Here is a 24,582-nt window from a genome sequence, read left to right on the forward strand (position 1 = left end):
AAAGCCAAAGGGTGTTCCCTCCATTATAGGCCTAGCCATGTGTCCTATAAGTTGATTAGGGCCACAATGGGTATGTCTTTTTAAATGACACAATTGCCAAAAAAATGAGATTCATAGTTTTTTCCTTCCGCTTCATTCTAAAACTATGGGGGCAAAATACAGTTCAAGGGTCTAGTTTTCAAAATGGGGTCATTTGTGGGGGTTCTCTGTCGTTTTGGCCACTTAAGGGCTCTACAAGTGCGCAATGGGGCCTAAATCACCTTCAAGCAAAATTCCTGTTCTGAAAGCCACCGGCTGCTCCTTTCAGTTTAGGCCCTGTTGTGGGCGGACATAAGAATAAGGCCATAACGGGTATGTTTTTGACCTTGTGCAATCTTGGCTCGGTGCTGGAAAACAAAATGTTCCTCAAAATTTTAACAATTAATGTTAAATTTGTACGTCTCCTAAATGGTTAAAAAAACTAATGTTTTTCCAATGTTCTTCCAGAATAAAGTAAACAGATGGAAATATATATCTTATCAGAAATGTGTACAGTATGTTTGCACATATATGAAAATGTGACAAAATGACAATTTTTTCAAAATTTACACAATTTTGGTGCTTTTAATAAATATGCACAAATTCTATCGATCTATTTTTTCCATGTAAATGAAGTAGAACATGTGGCAAAAATCAATGTCAGAATCCCTTGGATATGCAAAACCTTTACGGAGTTATTCTATGATAAATTGACATATGTCAGATTTCCAAAATTTGGCCTGGTCATTAAGGGGTTAAAGGTCTCTGTTTTTGTCTTAACTCACTTCTGACTCCCCATCATCACAATGGGGTCAGAAGTGAGTGGCGAATACCAACCAGATGGTTGGCTGTGCCAGTGGTGATGATAGTGAACTTCCTCCACGTTCCCCGGACCTTACACCTTGTGATTACATGCCCCCCTTATAACCCACCTTGATCTGTGGCATCCCAGAAGCCATTGCATCAGCCAGTCGTGATCTGCTACAACATGTATGGCAGAAACTTGACTCCAGTCTCCATGTGTGTCCGGTAATTAAGGGGGTCACACTGATCACTTCGGAGGGGGAGAACATTTTTGATGTTGTGCAATAAAACTTTTTGAGTTTCTGTTTCCATTGATTTCAAATTTCTGTATCTAAGAGTCATTAAATGGGAGTTCTGGGGGTCACATCGGGGGGATCACTTGTAATATTCCTGTACTAGGGAAGATACAATGCATGCCTGTACGGTGTAAATAGGTCAGGAGGGGTATTGGTTCTCCTTATGGAGAGCGCCAAGAAAGTGAAAAGAGACTTATATGGCAATGTAATGCTCCTCTTGGAAGTTTGGTATGTAAATAAGAGATGGTGCAATGTATCTACAGCACCACCTATTGAAATGTAACTTCCTTAAGGTGGCACTGCATCAAGGGGCGCCATTCGGTATTCGGAGTAAAACCCAAAAATTGTCACCCCTGCATGGAAACAATCTCTGCTATTATTGAAATCTACAGAGCTCTCAGTTTCAGCAGGTTTGTGTTGGTTTCTGGCATTTTGTGCACGATGGACCCTGTTATTCAGTACCAGAGGAGTGGGGGTGGAGATCAAAGTAGAGCTTGCAGCTCTCTCTAAATGCAAAAAAAACTGACCTCTCTCTCTCCGGAGAAGCAATCCGGAAGCGTGGCTCGAGGTTCTGACATCGTTCCTGGAGTGGAAGGGGGCTGCATGGGACCTGCAGCTGCCGCTTGTTCCTGTAGCTGCATGCGGGCGGTTAGGTCCTGGACAAGGTTCGTAAGGACCTGGACCTGGTTCGCTAAAGCCGCCACGGCCTCCATCGAGGGGTTCAAAGTTGCCGGGCGGATGCAAGGGTCTGACCTTCGTTCGGCCAGTGTTACTGTCAGGACAGTGTCCGGGATATGGGGGTCCCTGAGATATCCCGCAACCCCTGTCCCTGCCTACTTGCCCCCCTGGGCTAACCCCCAGGGCGACAACTGGGTGGCGGTCCCTACCCTCACTAGGGAAGCAGGACACGGGAAGACAAGCAGACACTGAAGACAAACAAACGGTAGAATGGTCAGACAATCCGGGTCGGCAACAGGAGGGTACGCAGTACAGAGGGGAAGGCAAAAACGTAGTCAAGGTCCAAAAGCAGAGGTCAGGAAAGTCGGCGTCACAAAAGAGCAGTCCGAAATAACGCGGGTGCAGCTGGAGAACCAAACTAACACCGGCAAGGGCTGGAAGGAAAACACACTTTTAAATGCTGTCAGAGCTCCCGCCCCAGCAGCTGATTGGGGCGGGGAGCCTGACAGCAGCAGGGCAATCAGGAGGTGCTGGGGACACGGCCCCCAGCCTACAGAACAGACCGTTACCAGGGAAGCCAGCTTGGTAGTCAGGTAACTGGAGAAGCACCTGCTGCCTCCCTAGCAACCCGGCGGTGACCAGTTTTATAGCGCCCCGGGGAGATCACTAGAATCGGGGCTCCCCTACGCCGCACTCCTGTAACCCGGGTGGCAGGACTGGTGGTGCGGGCACGGCGGCCCCGAGAGTTGCTGGTTCTGACAACATGACAAACTGATACATTCATAGGCAGGCAATGGTTTTACAGGAGTTAACCTCTCAAGCGCCGCAGCTGTGCAACGCACACACTGGATATAACAAGACAAGCTTGCACAGCGCATCCACATAGGACAAACATGTATGACAATTATGGGGGGACCAGGATGATATTCTGGGACACTACACTTCTGCAAAGCGATGTACTTTTGGTTGACAGTTTGGGGGCTTGAGAACCACTTACCTGTTTTCCATTGAGTTTTACTTTAATATACAATGTTCACCGGGACCCAATTAACCCGTTCCCGCACCAGGGCGTAAACGTACATCCTGGGGATAGCACGGGATCACATATGATCCCGCGCTATCTCGCAGCGGGAGCCGGCTGTCAGTCACAGCCGGCGTCCCACAGCTGGCGTCCCGCTGCAACATCTGAGTAGATCGCGGCAGGGAAAGAGTTGACAGAGGGAGCGCGCTCCCTCTGTGTCTTCGGCCAACTCTTGCGATGTTATCGCGAGAGCCCGGCCTGTCGCCATGGTAACAGGACGCCAGACACTGGTGTCCTGTGTTACCAGTGCCTGAGATCGCTGTATAAGCGATAAGGCATGGCAGAACAGTAGCTCTGCCATGCCTTATCACAGCGATCATCAGGGCTGTGGTCAAAGTCCCCCAGGGGGACACAAGTTGTGTAAAAAAAATAAAGATTAACAAAAAATGCATTAAAAAAAAAAAGTAAAAAACCCATTTTTTTATGCTTTTTCTCAGATTAGCATAAAAAAAGGTTAAAAAAAACCTCACATATTTGAGATTGTCGCGTCCATAACGACGCATACAATAAGTTGCACATGCTTTTGACTGTGCACGGAAAAAAAGCGTTTAAAAAAACACTAAAAAACTGAGGCAAAATGCTAATTTTTAGCATTTTGCCTCACTAAAAACGCAATAAAAGTGATCCCATTCCCATTGACTGCACATGCATGCCGCTAATACGCAGGTTTTCTGTGTATATCTTGCGCATTTACACAAGCACAGCAACAGCTCGTTGATTTCAGTGGGCTCGCATTGTGTGCAAATGCGCTAAAGATAGAGCAATTTGCGTGAAAAAATGCATTTGTGCGTAAACCCATTGCAATCAATAGATCCTATTCACTGCGTTACGTGCGCAGATGTTTGCGTCCATAACACACAGCACAAATACAGTCATGTGAAGCGGCCCTTAAAGAGACTCTGTCACCATATTTCTGCCGCTCTCACTGAGAGCACCGTAAGGTAGAGCCGGTCACACTGATTACACGGACATGACTGCCGTGTAGATCTGTTCAGGAGTTTTAGAGAAATTTACATTTGATTAGTAGCAGACAGATACAGAAGTAGTCCTCCATAGTCATAAGCTGCAGCCTAGCCACACCCACCCCAGCCTCCAGCCAATGATTAGCAGCTGTCTTACTATGTACAGTAATAGGCAGACAGCAGTCAATCGTTGGGTGGGTGGAGCTAGCTGCAGCTCATGAATATCTGGGACTACTTCCTGGAGTCCTTTATGCCGTGATGATATCACTCGAGGGGGTCCTTTTCACTGTTCTCAGGAGAGCAGATTGTGCAGAGGTGGTCACCCTACAATGAATGGGGCTTATACAACCCTCAGGCCTCTTACACATGAGCTCTGTAATCTTCGCCCGCCCGCATCGCGGACGAAAACTGCATGAATAAGAAAAAGCTGCAACCAAGTTGCGACTAACTCTTGCGTTTTCTCGTTCATTCACACGGCCAGGTGTATATACGCCACAGACCGGAATTTCTTTAGCCAACATAAGTACTTTAACTGGCTCAATAGTGTCAGCTGACATAGTTTAGCCGCTGCTCAACTCCCTCCCCCTCTCTTTGCCGGAAGCTCCTATAGGCTACTATGGGAGCAGATGGCTGATCTCGGCCAAAAGATAGAGCAAGACCTATCTTTTCCGGCCGCATCAAATCATTGGCCGTTGTATGTTGTCGCCGAAGTCCTATCTTCGCTGGCCGGCTATTTTAATGCAGCTAATAATCGGCCATGTGAATGATGCGTTGGAATCCAATGTTCACACGCTGAGATTTTCTATCGCAGCTAAATTAGCTGTGTAAAAACGCTTGTGTGAATAAGGCCTCATAGTGAGAGTGTGGTACGAAGAATCAGAAGAAGTTATATTGTGACTACGGCTACTGTATTCTGTCATCAGCCAGAAGGTTGAAGCATAATATAGATTGTTCTGTTTATTACAAATGTATCTATGCAAATAAAATGTATCCACTGTATACTAAATGCTGCCTTACTAAAGGTGCATATACATGGCAAGATGAGCACTCAAAATTCGCTCAAACAGCAGTTTGGGGACAGTTTTGAGCGATCACTTTGCATAAACTCTTAAGTAGCTAATTAGCTACTTAAGAGATTAAAGGAGATGTCCCGCGCCGAAACAGGTTTTTTTTTTTTTAAACCCCCCCCCCCGTTCGGCGCGAGACAACCCCGATGCAGGGGTTAAAAAAACCACCCGCACAGCGCTTACCTGAATCCCGGCGGTCCGGCGTCTTCATACTCACCTGCTGAAGATGGCCGCCGGGATCCTCTGTCTTCATGGACCGCAGGGCTTCTGTGCGGTCCATTGCCGATTCCAGCCTCCTGATTGGCTGGAATCGGCACGTGACGGGGCGGAGCTACACGGAGCCCCATAGAGAAGAGGAGAAGACCCGGACTGCGCAAGCGCGGCTAATTTGGCCATCGGAGGGCGAAAATTAGTCGGCACCATGGAGACGAGGACGCCAGCAACGGAGCAGGTAAGTATAAAACTTTTTATAACTTCTGTATGGCTCATAATTAATGCACAATGTACATTACAAAGTGCATTATTATGGCCATACAGAAGTGTATAGACCCACTTGCTGCCTCGGGACATCTCCTTTAATAAATAATAAATTTTGGTATTTGTATAGCGCCAACTTATTCCGCAGCGCTTTCAGGTAATTATCACTTATTACCCCCCACCAACCTGGGTTCTCATTTTATCAACCTCAGAAAGATGGAAGGCTGAGTCAACCTTGAACCAGCTACCTGAATCAAGCTGGGATTGAACTTGCAACCTTCAGGTCGTAGGCGAGAGCTTACACTCTGTGCCACACAAGGCTCATTAGTATGTAAATGAAGGCTCCTGCTGTATGCAGAAAATAGTGGGAGAGCTATCTTCTGCAAACAGCTGCTTTGTTCTCGGAGCTATCAGCTGGTATCCTGCTGAGAGCTCCAAGCGGAGTATGCAGAAACAGCTGGAGCGCGTTTAGACACAATGATTATCGCTCAAAAGATGGCTTTTGAGCGATAATTGTTGTGTCTAAATGGGCCTTAAAGGTCCTTTTACATACAAAGAGAATCTTTCAAATGACTGAAAGATTGATTTAGCAATGTATTTGCATAAAGTGTTAGTGGCTTTAATCATCTTTATTTGTGTGTAAAAGGACCTTCAATCATCTTCATCTTCCTCCATGAGTTGTTTGCTCATCTGGGCTTGTGTTAAACACACATCTGCTGGCAGATTCCATTGATCTCCTTGCAGAGTTCACAGTGTACTTATTTTATATGCAAAGCAAAACCCAATCAGTACTGTGCTATCTTGTAGTCTTTGGAAAGATGAGCGAAATTCATTCAAATGGAAGGAATTTGCTCAGTCCTTCAGTGGCTGAACGATGGATTTTATGTGGGCTAAAATCCATTGCTCAGACGAAAACTGCACGATGCCCGCGCGTACATGTAACTATTATCGCTCATCTTCAGCCGTTTGAACGAATTACGAGCGATAATCTTTGTGTGTAAAAGGGCCTTAATTCTTCTTCTCTTTGTTCAGTATAACTAACTAAACTTCTATTAATCGAGAAACTTACAAGCTGTATTCCCTCCCCCCTGCATATTTGGGATTTCAGCCGCAGTTCAGTAGCGGTGAGCGATTCCAGCGACCTGATTGGTTGTTGGGGACACCCCCCCCTTTGGAGATGTGCCCGAGGGGCCAGCCCATTAAATAAGCAGCAGCAGGGTCGTAGGAGGGTCGGCAACTAAGCCCAAGCCTAAACCCTAACTCTAAACCTAACCTTAAACCCTAAACCTAACCCTAAACCCAAACCCTAAACCTAACCCTAAACCCTAACGCTAAACCCTAACCCCCCCCGCTGGTCTCGTGAAGTAGCACTCGTGCACATCTCCAAAAGGAGGTGTGTCCCCAACAACCAATCAGGTTGCTGGAATCGCTCACCGCTACTGAACTGCGGCTGAAATACCAAATATGCCCCCCCCCCACTTCCGTTTCCTGTGTCTAAAGTGAAAGTAGAAGATTCTTCCCTTCCTAGCTTCTTTGTCTGATGATACGGTAGCTTAAGCCAACAGAGAATTAACACCTAATAGGCCTGCCTACTTGGTATATAACCCTGTGTAATTCTTCTGTACGTCACTCAGAGATCTGGATTCTGTATATATCCCTCTGGGTCTGTGTCGACACTATAATAAATCTTTGTTCACTTCCTGAAGCAATGCGGGTGTCCCTACAGATCTCGTATATATAGAGAGCTCCGCTTTCAGATGTGACTGATCATATCAGGGTACATCTCCATTGACTCTAGAGCGCTGGTTGAGGCCGACATGGAGGTTAGACCAGAAATATCACTTTTATCTTTGTTTTTACCCTGGGATTGATTCTCATCACAGAGACCAGTAAGTGTATGGAAACTTAATTTCAGGCAGAGCTTCATAGGAAAAAGTATGTAAATGAGCTCATGTCAGCCAAACCAGGGCTTCAGACGGGTCACTCCTCCTGTGTTGGAGTCTCTGATTTTACTGACAGCTAATTTACTTGTTCTGATAGTGTTGGGGATATAATCAGTATACTGTATTTTTCAGCTCCACCTCCTGGATACAGAACTAGACAAGCAGTAATAGCAGTGGCGTGCTTCCAATGTCGGCAGACTAGGCAGTTGCTATGGGGCAGGGGGGCTCAGGGCTGCGTGGCCCCACGTTCCTCCGAAAGTCCAGCCAGTAGTAGAATCTTTTCTAACCTCACAGTCCTGCCGAACCGCACATGGCTCCATGCAATGCAGAGCCTGACTCCTCCGTCCGTCTCCAGCTCTCCTGCCAGTACAAGACTGGGGAGACTCAGGCTCCACAGTGTACAGAGCCATGTGGGGTTCATCAAAAAGGATTCAACTGCTGGCCTGGACTTTCGAGGGAAGAGCACACTGTAAGTTTGACGAGGCACAGAGTAGTCATGATGCCTTTGAGCGGGCATTATTAATTTGGAGAGGAGGTACTGGGAGAGTAATGTGAGTAGTGGCAGGATGAGGAGAGTGTGCAGACATGAGTAGTGGCTGGTGTAAGTCTTCATTACGGTCTGGGCCAGATAGACAAAAAAAAAAAGAAAACATGTCCCTAGAGGAGATGTCACCTGTGATCACTGGAGGTAACTGCACTGTAATCACTATCACTGTGTAGAACTGGTATCTGCTTGTTATATGTTGACTGCATTATGCTGTCTCCGATATAATTTTTGGGAGGCCCAATTTTGAATTTTGCTATGGGGCCCCATGACTTATATGTATGCCCCTGAGCAGGGGCGTAACTATAGAGGATGCAGGGGATGCGGCTGCACCCGGGCCCAGGAGCCTTGGGGGCCCATAAGGCCTCTCTTCTCCATATATTGAGCCCAGTACTATGAATAAAGCATATAGTTGGGGGGCCCGTTCCAGGTTTTGCATTGGGGCCCGGGAGCTTCTAGCCACGCCTCTGCCCCTGAGTATTAGTGATATCGATTTTAGAATCAGGGTATGCAACTGCAATGAGCCAACGAACGACCAACAGGAGGCGCTGTTAGGAAGATGTGCCCTAAATATATATATATAGTCACATGACACCACATTATAATGTAAAGGTAAGTCTTTATTTATACTCTACAACGTTACCTTTCCTACGCCATATCTGGCATCGATGGGATCCCTGTTGTTTTTCTCCCAGCTTGCAGTAAAATATATTCACCCTGAAGCATGGCCGGACACACTTCCGGCGTCCCTCTTCAGTGCGTTCTGTGTTGAGCGACATCAGTTATATTTATATATATCACGATACGACTATGTAATCACTGGGAAGCGGTTTAGGTTACATGTGACTATGCGTGTGCGACGGACGCTCTAGCTAGCACTTGTCAGCATTGTTCTCCATCGTCCTCCACTTCTACTCTGCTCCTTTCCGCCTCCTTTGCTGCGCCCGGTAGGTCAGTGATGCTGCCAATATCCAGGAAGATTGGGTTGCCGAATCCCTTGTGCCAGTTGAGTGGGTCTTCGAGGGAGCCGCTCACAGAGAAAATGTACTTCTCCCAGAGGAAGCGCACCATCTCAGAGTCCAGGAAGGGGTTGCATTCTCGTACGTTCTTTTCAAATATCCGTCTTCGGTACTTAAATTCCAGAATTGTTTTAGTGTAAGTGTTGAGCGTGAGAACGGAGGCCGACATGCATAAGGTGAAGGACAGCCAGGCCAGACTGCGGAGAAAGACGAGAGCGTCACAACTCAAAGCGGAGACTTGTGCAAGTTGTCAGGGCTGACAGCCCGAGGCGCGTTCACACGGGGGCGGAAGCGCATTCACAGAATAGGAACTGCGTTTTTGCATGTTTTACAGTTTTTTTTGCGTTTCCAAATACGCACGACATGCGCGTGCAAAAAACTATGCAAACACGCTTCCATTGATTTCAATGGGAATTAAAATTAAAATTGAGCAGGGAAAGAACACAAATCGAGCTAATTACACTAATTGCCCATTGCAATATCTGGTAGCAAGGTTGAGGGTTATTTTGCGCACACAAGATTTGCGCATACAAAAAGTACTGCAGCACACGCACATGCGGAATGCCCGATACGGGGCTCAAATGTGCTTACGCCTGTGTGACACCGGTCGTAGGGTACTTGCACACAGCCGGTGTTAAAGTTGCACCCTAGATTCTCAGGCGCAGCTCACACCGGACAGCACTCGGAGATCCCGTCCGTATACCATCTGATGCGCCGGGCACATTAACGAATGAATGTGTGATATTTCTATCCGATTTTTAGGTCTGATGTGCAGGTAGCCTTCAGCCGTGATCACATGGGGCGGAAAATCCCCAGCATTTACAGCAGAAGCCATGTTGATGGGATTTTCAAATTCTCGTCCATGAGCTGCTGAAAAAATGTGCAATAAAGAAGTGCCGAAATCGACCCGCAGTGCAGACTTTCCGTTCACAAAACGGCAATTTTTGCAGCAGACTGGTGCAGAAAACGTGTCGATTTCTGCCGTAGACTTCAATGGAAAGACCGAAATCTGCAGCAGCTCCATCACAAACTGCGGCAAAATCCGGAACAAATCTGCAAGAGCAGCCGGGGATCTCTACAGCAGTTTGTACCGCATGGAAACCCCCGGCTGACCCGCCCCGTATGAAAACACCCCCAGGGCGCTTCCACAGAGGCGGAAATATTCAGCAAAAACATAGCGGAAAATGCCGTCCTAGAATTCCACATCAGACTCCGCACGTTAGCAGCGCCGCTCCTGGGCCGGAATATTCTGAAAGAACACGGATCATGCAACACTTCTGCGGAATAATTCCGCCCGCGTGAAAGCACCATTTAGGCCAGTTTGAAACAGTCTTTTTTTTTTTCAAAAACACTTTTTTTTTACATTTTTGAGGCAAAAAGCGTCACATCCAGATCTTTGCTGGAGGTCAACAGTAAAATATGAAACGCCTACAAACACTGCATTTTTTGTAGTGGCATTTTTTTCTCATGTTTGTTATATTTTTGGGTCAATGATCTTTTTTCAGAATGGCCGCCTGCGATGGTCCGGTGTTTATCCCAAGGCTTTCTCTACGGGAAATGCCAAGGAAAAAACAAATGTGGAACTAAAAAAGGGCACAAAAAAAATCCAGAAAACACGCGCCATTTCTCTGGTATTTTTTGCACACATGAAAGAAGACTGGAGGCCGCAGAGCGGAGTTTACAGAATTCACATTTATCGCCTAGCCACAGCATTCTCCTCACTGCAGGAATCACACGAAGGTTTTGTGGCAGTTGTTTATGCAGATCCAAAAACTGCAGTCATTGTCAGTAACGTTCCTCCCCTGGAAGTTGTCGGACCGAATGAGACTTTCTCTGTGTGATTGTAACGTTGATATAAGGGCAGGAATGCATAGACCTATTTTTCGCCCACTATAGGACTGGAGGCTCTAGGACCCTGTTGTACCGCCTCTAGCTTGGATACAAGATGTGATATGAGGGGCATGGAGGCTCTAGTACCCTGTAGATATACAGGTTCCATATGATATCTATCAGTCCGAAGCAGTTACAGCTGGTCATTCAGATGATCCCCACTACTGGTTGTCTGTAGGGGGCGTCCTGAGCCCGGTCACCTTGTGTGCCCTCATCCACTGGTCCCAACACCTCCTAACAGACTGGTCAGACGCTCCTACCTACTGGTGGTCTGTAGGGGGCGTCCTGAGCCCGGTCACCTTGTGTGCCCTCACATATCCACTGGTCCCACACCTCCTAACAGTCTGGTCAGACGCTCCTACCTACTGGTGGTCTGCAGGGGGCATCCTGAGCCCAGTCACCTTGTGTGCCCTCACATATCCACTGGTCCCACATCTCCTAACAGTCTGGTCAGACGCTCCTACCTACTGGTGGTCTGTAGGGGGCGTCCTGAGCCCAGTCACCTTGTGTGCCCTCACACATCCACTGATCCCAACACCCCCTAACAGTCTGGTCAGAACGGCCCGGTGGGGGACAATTCACCGACATGACTATCCAGCTTCTCCCATCCCAATAATGCGCCCCTCTCAGACTCTGGTAAGGGGGTGAAATCTCTTCTCTGTGTCTTAGAGGCGTCTAGTGGTCAACAAGCTCTACACAAGCAGCAGAAGAGGTCACTACACACAAGGCGCCTCCGAGAGGACAAGGGGGGAACCACTTTTAGGGCCTCAGGGGACAAGACCGTCCATCTAATCACCACAACTCTCATCACTTACATATCTGCCTGAGATGGAACTGCAGGACAAGGTCTGCAGCAAAATGACAACTTCTTCTGAGGGTGCAGGAGCGTTTTTGACAAAGTGTATAAAGGAAGGGATGATGCATTTATATCCTGTTAGATCCACTTTGTCTCAAAGAGCTGCATCATCATAAGTCACCAAAAACCGTACGTGTGATTCCAGCCTTAAAGGTCATTAGGGGTTTTTCTTATTGTATGCACCTACAAGGAGGTCATTCAGGATTCAGTAGGGGAATCTTCATTTTGTCTTACTAGACATTGCCTTACATGTTCAGTGTCTTGTGATCCATTAATATCACGTATCAACTTACCCAAAAGACCAACCATAATACCACGTCTGTGGCCTCCAGTCCTTGGGTCCGAGGTTTACAGTCACCTGAAAAACGGTCATGTACATCATGTGGGCTACCATGCCGAGAAGTCCTAGGAAGTAGAGAAGCAGCATGCTTAGTGCAGATAGATACTGCAGATCCTTCACAACCTTACGGCTCTGGACACCTTCGCTCACATCTAGCTTTGTTAATTTGTGTATAAATAATTTGTGTAATTGTAATGACTTCGCTGGAGTCGTCAAGGTTCCATCTGAGGGCCGTTTTTGACATTTCAGACGGAACTCCTGAACAGAAAAGCTGGACGGGACCAGAACACTATGTATATGGGAAGCCCAAAATGCCAGACCCCAACGCTCCAAGACATCCAGGCACCGGCTCCCCGTTACAACATTTCCCTTCCATTCCTGATATTTTGTGGCTTTCTCTTCAGCAGGTTACAGTCTGGCATTGATCTACAACACATAATGAGAATATTACTGGATACATAAGAAGTCGCTCCCCTACCTGACAACACTGTGATGATGGCCGCAAATGCGTTGATTTTCAAACCATCTATGAAGTTACTGGAGGTGAACAATTCCAGACACATCAGCAGGAAGCCGAGGCTGAGCAGGATAATGTAGAGAAACTCGGAGATCACCGACAACCAGAGGACGCCTGTAACATACGGGGGGGGGGGTGTCAGGAATCGTGAGTACAAGGACAGTATAGATGCTGCCACGTGGCACTGGAGTTATGGCCAGCCTTGGCTATATGCGATCCGTGCGGTCACACAGCCGCCAGCTTTTAGGGGGGACACCATGTGGATGGAAGCTGGGGGCAGTCGCCTCCCATAAGTCCATTTGGCCAGATAATTATCCTCCTGGCTTTGTCTCCTCATGATTAATGTTCAAAGCTTCTGTTCTCAGTCCATCAACGCCCCAGCAACACAGTTGCTTTGTTTTGCTACTGTATTTATGTTATGAGCTTGGTTTTCGTGTTGTATTTATTTTATGCGCTTGCTTCTGTATTTATGTACTGAGCTTGGTTCTGGTGTTGTATCTTTGTACTGAGTTTAGTTCTAGTGCTGTATTTACTTATTGATCTTGATTCTGGTGCTGTACTTATGTACTAAGGTTTATTTGTCCTATATTGAGGTACTGAGCTTGGTTCTGGTGCTGTATTTATGTTATGAGCTTGGTTCTGGTGCTGTATTTATGTTCTGAGATTGGTTCTGGTTTTGTATTTATGTACTGAGCTTGGTACTGATGTTGCATTTATGTACTGAGCTTGGTTTTTGTAGTGTATCTATGGTATGAGCTTGGTTCTGGGACTGTATTTATGTGCTGAGCTTGTTTCCGGTACTGCATTTATGTTATATGCTTGCTTCTGGGGCTGTATTTTATGTTATGAGCTTGGATTCGTGGCTTTGGGTAATTATGTTGGTTCTGGTACTACATTTTAGATTTGGTCTGTGTGTCATAAGATTAGCATTCATTTCTGACATTTCAGTAATGACAACCTATGGAGTCCTCAAGGTCCCATCTGAGTGCTGTTTTTGACATTTCAGATGGAACTCCTGAACAGGAAAGCTGGACAGGACCAGAACACTAAGTATATGTGAAGCCTGAGATGTCTGATCCCAATACTCCAGCTTTATCCAAGATATCAAGTCACCGGCTCCATGTTGTAACATTTTCCTTCTATTCCTGATATTTTGTGTCTTTCCGCTCAGCATATTACAGTCTGACTGTATTTATGTACTCAGGTTGGTTTGTGCTATATTTATGTATTGTGTTTGGCTCTGGTGCTGTATTTATGTTGTGAGCTTGGTTCTGGTATGATATTTATTTGGTGTGTGTATACTGCTATCTTGCTATTTTCTGCCTGTCAGTCCAATATATATAAATTTTTTCTTATGACAGGAGGGAGGGCACCAAATACAATTGCCCACAGGGTGCCATCTACCCCAAGGCTGGCAGGCGTGACTGAAGAAGACTTTTCCATGCAACGTTCTGAACACTCAGGCTATGTCCACATCATGTTTTTAGTCTCCACTGAATACATACGCCACAAAAAGCTTCTGAATGACATTGCTGTGCAAACATTTTAGACAGATGTGGAAAAAAGTGCTGAACAGTAAAGAACGCTTTAAACATAGAAGCCAGAATAGTTTATCAACAAAGTGCAAAGTGCATGAATTAAAGGGGTTGTCCCGCGCCGAAACGGGTTTCCCCCCCCCCCCCTCCCCCCCCCGTTCGGCGCGAGACAACCCCGATGCAGGGGTTAAGAAAGAACACCGGACAGCGCTTACCTGAATTCCCGCGCTCCGGTGACTTCTTACTTACCCGGTGAAGATGGCCGCCGGGATCTTCTCCCTCGGTGGACCGCAGGGCTTCTGTGCGGTCCATTGCCGATTCCAGCCTCCTGATTGGCTGGAATCGGCACGTGACGGGGCGGAGCTACACGGAGCCCCATTCAGAAAAGCAGAAGACCCGGACTGCACAAGCGCGGCTAATTTGGCCATTAGACGGCGAAAATTAGACGGCTCCATGGAAACGAGGACGCCAGCAACGGAGCAGGTAAGTGAAAAACTTCTTATAACTTCTGTATGGCTCATAATTAATGCACAATGTACATTACAAAGTGCATTATTATGGCCATACAGAAGTGTATAGACCCACTTGCTGCCGCAGGACAACCCCTTTAAGGTGCGTTTAGACACAAGGATTATCGCTCAGAATTCAGCAGCTTCTCTACTTGGAGCTGTCAGCGGTGTCCCGCTTCGCCTGCATTTAACTCTTAAGTAGCTAATTAGAGTTTATGCAAAGATGATCGCTCAAAACTGTCACTCATACGGCCATTTGAGCGATTTTTTAAGCGATCATCTTTCAGTGTAAATGGGGTTTTCAAAAGAGATTTATCTTCACACAATCCTGTCTGTGATGACAATGAGATGACGCCTGAGAAGGTTCCTTTAAAGAGCAAGAAGTGTCAGGCTATTATTAGGCCTTGTGGTCAGTGTGCAGGGAGGGGAGGAGGTGAGCTGTGACATCGCCTATTGTGAATGGTGGCTCCTGTGTTATCTATATATTAGTGTCACTTCTCAGTGTAATCCCGCCTGTGATGATAGCGAGATGACGGCTGAGGTGTTTTCTGTACAGAACAGGAAGTGTCAGACTGTTATTAGGCTAATTGGTCAGTGTGAGAACTGCAGGATTTCAGGAATTAAAAAAAAAATGGTGACATTGAAAATTAAGAACAAATATCACCTAAACTTCTTAAAAAGTATGTTTCCGATAAAAACTTGATTTAAACAAGAGGTTGTTTTCTGATGACAGATCCCCTTCAATGGCTGCTGTGGGTATAAGTCCAAAAGACAAAACTACAGCTGCCTTCTGCACAACTGACTAGTGGATATTGATGGCAGAACGTGCACCAGCTGGGGGCGCTGTTTGTAGAACCATACCCTAACGAGTCCCAGTGGTGCTGTGAGACCACCGGGGGACGTTTCCAGATGTTTTTATTAAACCATATAGCGATAAAACAGAAAGTGATTCAACCCACTCGGGGGTCTTCATCACCTGCAACTCACTTAACGCACTAAGGGGTGCGATCGCGATATCGCTGCGTTCTTTTAACATAAATGTCAATAGGATTTTCTAATGTTAAAAACGTATCACACAAAAGTCACACAAAAAGCACAAACTTGCGATTTTAGTGATATCGTGATCGCAAGTGTGACGGCCCCCTAAAACAAGCTTTAAATAGTTGTAGGGACATTTGTGGGTGGGCCAAACCCCCAAAATAGCCCAACTAAGAAAATAAAAAAACTATCAAAAACTATTTTTGGAGACCCTTTAATGTCATTGAACAAGTGGGATGTCAGGCGGATCAGGTACCTTTTTCGGACTCTGGAGATAATTCGATAAAACTGCGGCACGACTCTTCTGGAATAAAAGACATAAGAGACATTAAATGTGATAACAAGGGGTTAATGCTTTCGAATGCAGGCTGGCAAATAAACTGAAAAGTTGTGTTACTGTATAGCTAGCGGTCTAGTCCAGCGGGCAGTCATATAGTACATCATGTAACATACAGTATATGCTTAAATGGGCTAATAAAGGGGCTGGGGGGCTCTAATAAAGGGGCTGGGGGCTCTAATAAAGGGGCGGGGGCTCTAATAAAGAGGCTGGGGGCTCTAACAAAGGGCTGGGGGGCTCTAATAAAGGGGCTGGGGGCTCTAACAAAGGGGTGGGGGCTCTAATAAAGGGGCTGGGGGCTCTAACAAAGGGGTGGGGGCTCTAATACAGGGGCTTAGGGCTCTAATAAAGGGGCTTAGGGCTCTAATAAAGGGGCTGGGGGCTCTAATAAAGGGGCGGGGGCTCTAATAAAGAGGCTGGGGGCTCTAATAAAGGGGTGGGGGGCTCTAATAAAGGGGCTGGGGGCTCTAACAAAGGGGTGGGGGCTCTAATAAAGGGGTGGCGGCTCTAATAAAGGGGCTTAGGGCTCTAATAAAGGGGCGTGGGGCTCTAATAAAGGGGCTGGGGGCTCTAACAAATGGCTGGGAGGCTCTAATAAAGGGGCTGGGGGCTCTAATAAAGGGGCTGGGGGCTCTAATAAAGGACTTGGTGTTGTCCAGTACATTCAGTATTAGAGGTATCTTATTGGACTTTCTAACCTGCTGGAGAGCAGAAAACCACCTGTGATATTTTGTATCTTGTCTCGCACTCCTTATGCTGAACCCCCAATCCTTTCCCTGCCGTCTACTTACCCCCTTGATGCTTTTCGCAGGAGAACCAGAAGCCGGTGTGGAAGTACTTGTAGGCGAACTTGTCGTCCCCGGTCTCCCAGTTATAGTGAACTGCATTGGGGTCCAACGTCCCATTGATGTCGGATAAGTCGCTGTTTGTGGCGGTGCTATTAAACGTTAGCACTTGGCAGTTCTTACTTTTTACGGCTGACAGGCAGGGGGGTTTCACCACTTTGTGGGTCCCCTCGCACCAGTAACTTGTGAAGAAAGCCGCCACAGAGAAACTCAAGGCCAGCAGGTTCAGTAACACAGAGAGGAGCGACCTGTTCCTCCTGCTTAATTCCATACCGGACAGAGGAGCTAAACATCCATGAGTGTCTACACCCAACTCTCCATTGGCTTCACTTCCATCTCTTCACACGTGGCTGCGAACCATCTCACAGGTCTTCATCGGCGCATCTTTCTTGCGAGCCATCATCCATCAAGAAGCCACGGGAGTTTCTTGATTTCCTGTTTTTCCTTCCAGTCACTCAGTGGATCGTCTCATTCTCCATAAATCTTGGATGCGTCTGGAAAAAGCCTTACGATGAAGGAAATCTTCGGGGGCTTTACTCTTCGTTCGGCATTGCAGCTGCAGGAAACGGCGCGGAGGAGTCTGGTTTATCTGGAGACATTTTCGTGGCTCTCGTTCTTCTTCGGTTCTTCTTACCACTTTCTGAAACAGATACAAACATGTGAAAGAAATAAACTTGGTTCCTTTTGTTTGAAGGGATTTTCCAGCTCTTAAGTACCGATGAGCAGCGCTGCTCATCGGGATCGGCAAGGCGATAGAATCAGGCTGAACTTTGCAAAATCCGATTGGATCATACTGACCCACTTTTTATCAAAATATTGCAAAAAATTGGTTTTCCCATAAAGGGTTTGTTTTTCCTCAATGCATGTGGCTCAGTGGTTAGCACTGTTGGGGTCCCAGGTTCAAATCCAGCATCGGAGGGTTGCCTTAAAGGGTAAAGTGTTTTAGTATTGAGATGTCACCTTCTTTGGGACACTTTTAAAAGGAGTTATGTCGATACTGAAACACGTTGTCCATTAACCCCTTAATGACACAGTTACATCCTGTGCTTTCAGGGTTTGTACGGAGGGGGATCGGGAGCTGATCCTGCTCCATATAATGCGGGTGCCGGCTGTTTCTTATAGTTACCATCTGCTGGCAGCAGCCATGATTAGTGTGGATGCTGATCGTGGCTGCTAACACTTTAAATGCTTTTGTTAGTTCTGACAGTGGCATTTAAATCCCCCAATCGAAGTTCTGGGGTCCCGAATGACCCCCTGCAATGCAATTCCGAAGTACAATTCCATCGCCATAGTAGCCTGGGGCCTTCTGAAGTGCTGCCATGGCTGGTTGCCTACCAAACCATGCCAGTCGGCTTGCGGTATAATGCAATGCTAGTGATTGTAAATTGAAGTGGTGTTTGGTCTTTTAGTCCATCTTAAGGTGCTCTCTCCTGTATTCTGACTCTCTGGTTACTGACTTCCACTATTCCTGACTTCCCTGCATTCTCCACTCCTGACCAGCTTGTTGTATTGACCGTTCTCCTGCCCCAACATCCGCCTGTTGTGGAATACTGATACTGTTCTGTGTGTTCTGACCTCCAGCTTCCTTGTTCTGACCCTATGCTGCCTGCCCTGACCTGGAATAAACTGACTATACCTCAATTCCCATGATCAGGTACTGCGCCTCGGTGTATTACTGGGACCACTTTCAGTGTAACTGCCTGGTGACCCCATAGCGAAGTCAACATCCCAAATGGTGAGGCTGAAGGGTGAAGACTGTGGTTCCTCAGGTGTCACCTCTGGGTCTAGCCATAAAGCAGATCAGTGTGCGGCGTGGCCGGACAACATTAACTTCTCTTAACACAATGGATATACAGTTCAGCAAACACAGACGTATATCAGGAGAGTTAATATAACTGATACAGAATAGATGCTCAGTAAACTCACATCTCAGATACCACTAACCCCCATAACTGATCAATGCTTTCCATGTTTGGCCAGTCCCTAGTAGTGGTCCTCAAAAGGTGACTCCCCACATAAACAGATAAACTACAAGAAGTGCATAAATAGGAAAACTCTGGAAGTGACGTCATTAAATGTCCAAATGTGATAAGGAGGGATTATTTCATTGAATTATGTAATCAAATTAGTCATAAAAAAGCGCATCTGTCAAAACAGGCGCCGCAAAAAACAACATTAACTTTATGATTCCATAGAAACTCATTACAAAGAATTGTCTATGTGATATAGAAAAGGATCTGGGGGTATTAGTGGATAATAGACTAAACTGGAGTAACCAATGCCAGTCAGCTGCTGCAAAAGCTAATAGAGTCTTGGGGTGCATTAAAAGAGGTATAGGGGCGAGGGACGAGAACATTATCCTCCCACTATATAAGGCACTTGTCAGGCCTCACATGGAATACTGTGTACAGTTCTGGACACCGGTGCTCAGGAAAGATGGTGCAGTGCTGGAGGGGGTTCAAAGAAGGGCAACTAAACTAATACATGGAATGACGGGACTGGAATACCCAGAGAGGCATCAAAACTGGGATTATTTACTCTAGAAAAAAGACGGCTAAGGGGCGACCAAATAACCATGTATAAGTACATGAGGGGACGATACAAGGATCTCTACCATGATCTGTTTATACCCAGGACTGCGACGGTAACAAGAGGACATCCGCTACGATTAGAGGAAAGTAGGTTTCATCACCAACATAGAAGGGGGTTCTTTACTGTAAGAGCAGTGAGACTGTGGAACTCTCTGCCTGAGGACGGGGTGATGGCAGAATCCATAGAGGAGTTTAAAAGGGGACTTGATGTCTTTCTTGAGAAGAAGGACATTACAGGATATAAATCTTAGGTTAATTGTTAATCCGGGTTTACAGGCAGGTAGGAACTATTAGGGGTTGGTCCAGGGAACAGTCTGATTGCCATTAGGGAGTCGGGAAGGAATTTTTTCCCCAAAAGGGCTAATTGGCTTCTGCTCTTGGGGTTTTTTGCCTTCCTCTGGATCAACAACACAGGAGGATAACAGGCTGGACTAGATGGACATTGTCTTCATTCGGCCTTACGAACTGTTACTATAAAAGCTAAGTGATACAATTTAGTAGCTGTAATAACAATAATCCGTCAAAACAACAATAAAGATAATGGATGTCCATTAACTATAACACCCCTGAAACGCGTCCCCCCCCTTGTATGTCTGCTGTATTTGTTTTTAATAAAGACGCAGAATTCTCTCACTGAGAAGTCCAAAATGGTACCAATAAAACCTACAGGACACGAGGCACACACAACGCCACTGATGGGAAATGAAGAATCTGTGGCGGCCAAAAAGTGGCGACGGACAGCAATTTAAAAGGAAAAAAAGGTATTTCATTTTTAGTTCTACATTTAAAAAAGTTATAAACTTGGTGTCTCCGTAATCAGACCAACCGACACGATAAAGATAACACGGCCTTCTTACTATAATGTGAAAGATGTAAAAACAATCCCTCTAAAATTGTGCAATTGCTTTTTTCTATTTTACCCCATTTGGAAATTGTTTAACATTTTCTAACACATTATATGGTGTTTAAATGGCACCAATGGAACTCATTCTGCAAGAAGCGAGCCCTCCTGTAGCCATGTGACTGCTCAAGGCCCCAAAAGGACATAATCTTAAAAAAAAAGTAAAAAAAACCCAAACTTTTTCTCATATTTTCCCTTCTTTTATTGTAATAGAAACAAGTTAAAAGTAACTCACATATTTGGTCTTGCCACATCCATAACAGCCCATACAATAAATTGAACACACTGTTTATCCTGCATGGGAAATGTTCTTAAAAAAAAGCAATAAAAACAAAGTCAGAATGTCGTCTCCCAAAGAAATGCAATAAAAGTGATTCAAACAATCTGTATGAGCCCCAAAATACTACCAATAAAGACTACAGCTCATCGTGGAAAAAACAGGTCGTCACCGGGCTCCGGCCATGGAGAATAAAGAACTTACGGGCCTTCGAGTGCAGCCACACCGATATATATATATATAATAAAAGGTGCTTTATTGTGCAAAAGTGGAAAAATCTAAAGAAACATATGGTTTTGGTTTCCTGTAATCGCCCCGACAGTTATCAACTCATTTATGCTGCATGATTAACGTAAAAAGAAACAACCAACAAATGGCTGAATTGATGTTTTTTTTCTCCCTGCCGTCCCCAAAAAAATAATAAAAGTTGTACAATACATTATATACCCCAAAAATGGTACCAATAAAACTCCAGCTCGCTACACAAAGAACACGCCCTCATGTGGACGGAAAAATACTAAATGTATGGTTGTGGAAAAGTGGAGGTGAAAATCAACCCAAAAAATCTTCACGTCCTTTTGGCCACAATAGGCTGCGTCACTAAGGGGTTAAAGAGAGTTTTCCTCCATCCACAGGACAGGCTGTATATCGCTGCCGTTCTGACTGCTGGACCCACAGCGATCCCGACAGCCATGCCTGCTTCCTGCGTAACCCTCCGAACCCCAATCTCTGCAACTAGTTATGCAGATGAGACATCCATGAAGGTGATACAACACCTGGACATCACTGCTGCAGACATGCAGGTGAGACGTCGGTGAAGGTGATACAACACCTGGACATCACTGCTGCAGACATGCAGGTGAGACGTCGGTGAAGGTGATACAACACCTGGACATCACTGTTACAGACATACAGGTGAGACATCCGTGAAGTTGATACAACACCTGGACATCACTGCTGCAGACATACAGGTGAGACATCCGTGAAGGTGATACAACACCTGGACATCACCGCTGCAGACATGCAGGTGAGACATCCGTGAAGGTGATACAACACCTGGACATCACTGTTACAGACATACAGGTGAGACATCCGTGAAGTTGATACAACACCTGGACATCACTGCTGCAGACATACAGGTGAGACATCGGTGAAGGTGATACAACACCTGGACATCACTGCTGCAGACATGCAGGTAAGACGTCGGTGAAGGTGATACAACACCTGGACATCACTGCTGCAGGCATGCAGGTAAGACATCCATGAAGGTGATACAACACCTGGACATCACTGCTGCAGACATGCAGGTGAGACGTCCGTGAAGGTGATACAACACCTGGACATCACTGCTGCAGACATGCAGGTGAGACGTCCGTGAAGGTGATACAACACCTGGACATCACTGCTGCAGACATGCAGGTGAGACGTCCGTGAAGGTGATACAACACCTGGACATCACTGCTGCAGACATGCAGGTGAGACGTCCGTGAAGGTGATACAACACCTGGACATCACTGCTGCAGACATGCAGGCAGCTTCTCTCTCCGGCTCCTTCCACCTCCGGCTTTGGCTAAAGAAACTGCATTATAAACCGCCGAGGTGCTTTTACTAAAAGTCCCATATATTATGTCCGGTGGTCGCGGGCCGGGGTCCATGCCCAGAGAGGAGGCATGTGAATGCGGTGCCGCTGCGGTACTTACATGCCGGAGAGCTGAACTCACAGACTCCGCTGGATGGAAGCAACAGATGATATGACTAAAGAGGCGCGGGGAGGATGAGCGCTGCTCTCCAGCAACAGCAGCCTTATATTATGATGTGAGAATGAGTAAAGCTGATTAACATGTCCTGATTATCCGCCTGATACCTCATGTCATGTTAGAGGATTTACAGAACATTAGCAGCTATCTGGTGCCTCTTATGTGATATAACAGCCGGCTTCATTATAGAACCATTACATAATTATCTCATATCTATCTATCATATAATATCTATCTATCTATCTATCTATCTATCTATCTATCTATCTATCTATCTATCTATCTATCTATCTCCTATCTATCTATCTATCTATCTATCTATCTATCTATCTATCTCCTATCTATCTCCTATCTATCTATCTATCTATCTATCTATCTATCTCCTATCTATCTCCTATCTATCTCTCTATCAATCCATCTATCTATCTATCTATCTATCTATCTATCTATCTATCTATCTATCTATCTATCTATCTCCTATCTATCTCCTATCTATCTATCTCCTATCTATCTCCTATCTATCTCTCTATCAATCCATCTATCTATCTATCTATCTATCTATCTCATATCTATCTATCTATCTATCTATCTATCTATCTATCTATCTATCTATCTATCTATCTATCTCCTATCTATCTATCCATCTATCTATCTCATATCTATCTATCTATCTATCTATCTATCTCATATCTATCTCTCTATCTATCTCCTATCTATCTATCTATCTATCTATCTATCTATCTATCTCATATCTATCTCTCTATCTATCTATCTCCTATCTATCTCCTATCTATCTATCTATCTCCTATCTATCTATCTATCTATCTCATATCTATCTATCTCATATCTATCTATCTATCTCATATCTATCTATCTATCTCCTATCTATCTATCTATCTATCTATCTCATATCTATCTATCTATCTATCTCCTATCTCTCTATCTATCTCCTATCTATCTATCTATCTATCTATCTATCTATCTATCTATCTATCTATCTATCTATCTCATATCTATCTCTCTATCTATCTCCTATCTATCTCATATCTATCTATCTATCTCCTATCTATCTATCTATCTATCTCATATCTATCTATCTCATATCTATCTATCTATCTATCTATCTATCTCATATCTATCTATCTATCTATCTATCTATCTCATATCTATCTATTATATAATATCTATCTATCTATCTCATATCTATCTATCTAGATCTATCTATCTATCTCACATCTATCTATTTATCTCATATCTATCTATCTATCTATCTATCTCATATCTATCTATTTATCCCATATCTATCTATCTATCTCCTATCTATCTCTCATATCTATCTATCTATCTATCTATCTATCTATCTATCTATCTCATATCTATCTATCTATCTATCTATCTATCTATCTATCTATCTATCTATCTATCTATCTCATATCTATCTATATATCTCATATCTATCTATCTCATATCTATCTATCTCATATCTATCTATCTATCTATCTATCTATCTATCTATCTATCTATCTATCTATCTATCTCATATCTATTTCATATCTATCTATCTATCTCCTATCTATCTATCTATCTCATATCTATCTATCTATCTATCTATCTATCTGTCTCATATCTATCTATCTATCTATCTATCTATCTATCTATCTATCTATCTATCTATCCCATATCTATCTATCTCCTATCTATCTATCTCATATTTATCTATCTCATATCTATATCTATTTCTCTATCTCATATCTATCTATCTATCTATCTCAAATCTATCTATCTCCTATCTATCTATCTATCTATCTATCTATCTATCTAATATCTATATCTATCTATCTAATATCTATATCTATCTATCTCCTATCTATCTATCTATTTATCTAATATCTATATCTATCTATCTTCTATATCTATCTATCTATCTATCTCCTATCTATCTCATATCTATCTCCTATCTATCTATCTATCTATCTATCTATCTATCTATCTATCTATCTATCTATCTATCTCCTATCTATCTATCTATCTCCTATCTCTCTATCTATCTCCTATCTATCTATCTATCTATCTATCTATCTATCTCATATCTATCTCCTATCTATCTATCTCATATCTATCTATCTATCTCATATCTATCTATTATATAATATCTATCTATCTATCTCATATCTATCTATCTCATATCTATCTATCTAGATCTATCTCACATCTATCTATTTATCTCATAACTATCTATCTATCTATCTCATATCTATCTATTTATCTCCTATCTATCTGTCTCATATCTATCTATCCCA

General features: G+C 44.6%; 2 protein-coding genes across 3 annotated transcripts in view; both read right to left on the bottom strand.

Moving 5' to 3' along the window:
* Nucleotides 1-24,582, bottom strand: part of LOC136631802 (membrane-spanning 4-domains subfamily A member 4A-like) — a 452,683-nt gene that overhangs the window by 61,613 nt on the left and 366,488 nt on the right. The gene's annotated exons all lie outside the window — the stretch shown is intronic.
* LOC136571974 (germ cell-specific gene 1-like protein) overlaps nt 8,511-24,582 on the bottom strand; it is a 46,958-nt gene continuing 30,886 nt past the window's right edge. The window contains exons 1-6 of one of the 2 annotated variants that reach the window (XM_066572597.1): nt 22,226-22,256; nt 16,703-17,396; nt 15,831-15,878; nt 12,454-12,606; nt 11,929-12,040; nt 8,511-9,086 (exon numbers count right to left, since the gene is read on the bottom strand). In XM_066572597.1, coding sequence (XP_066428694.1) covers nt 8,753-9,086; nt 11,929-12,040; nt 12,454-12,606; nt 15,831-15,878; nt 16,703-17,027 — 972 coding nt within the window. In that variant the 5' untranslated portion in view covers nt 17,028-17,396; nt 22,226-22,256 and the 3' untranslated portion in view covers nt 8,511-8,752. Of the gene's footprint in view, nt 9,087-11,928; nt 12,041-12,453; nt 12,607-15,830; nt 15,879-16,702; nt 17,397-22,225; nt 22,257-24,582 lie in introns of those variants that run through there. The other variant, XM_066572596.1, reaches the window with a different exon arrangement.

The sequence above is a fragment of the Eleutherodactylus coqui genome, chromosome 6 (genome assembly GCF_035609145.1).
Source record: "Eleutherodactylus coqui strain aEleCoq1 chromosome 6, aEleCoq1.hap1, whole genome shotgun sequence".
NCBI lineage: Eukaryota > Metazoa > Chordata > Amphibia > Anura > Eleutherodactylidae > Eleutherodactylus > Eleutherodactylus coqui.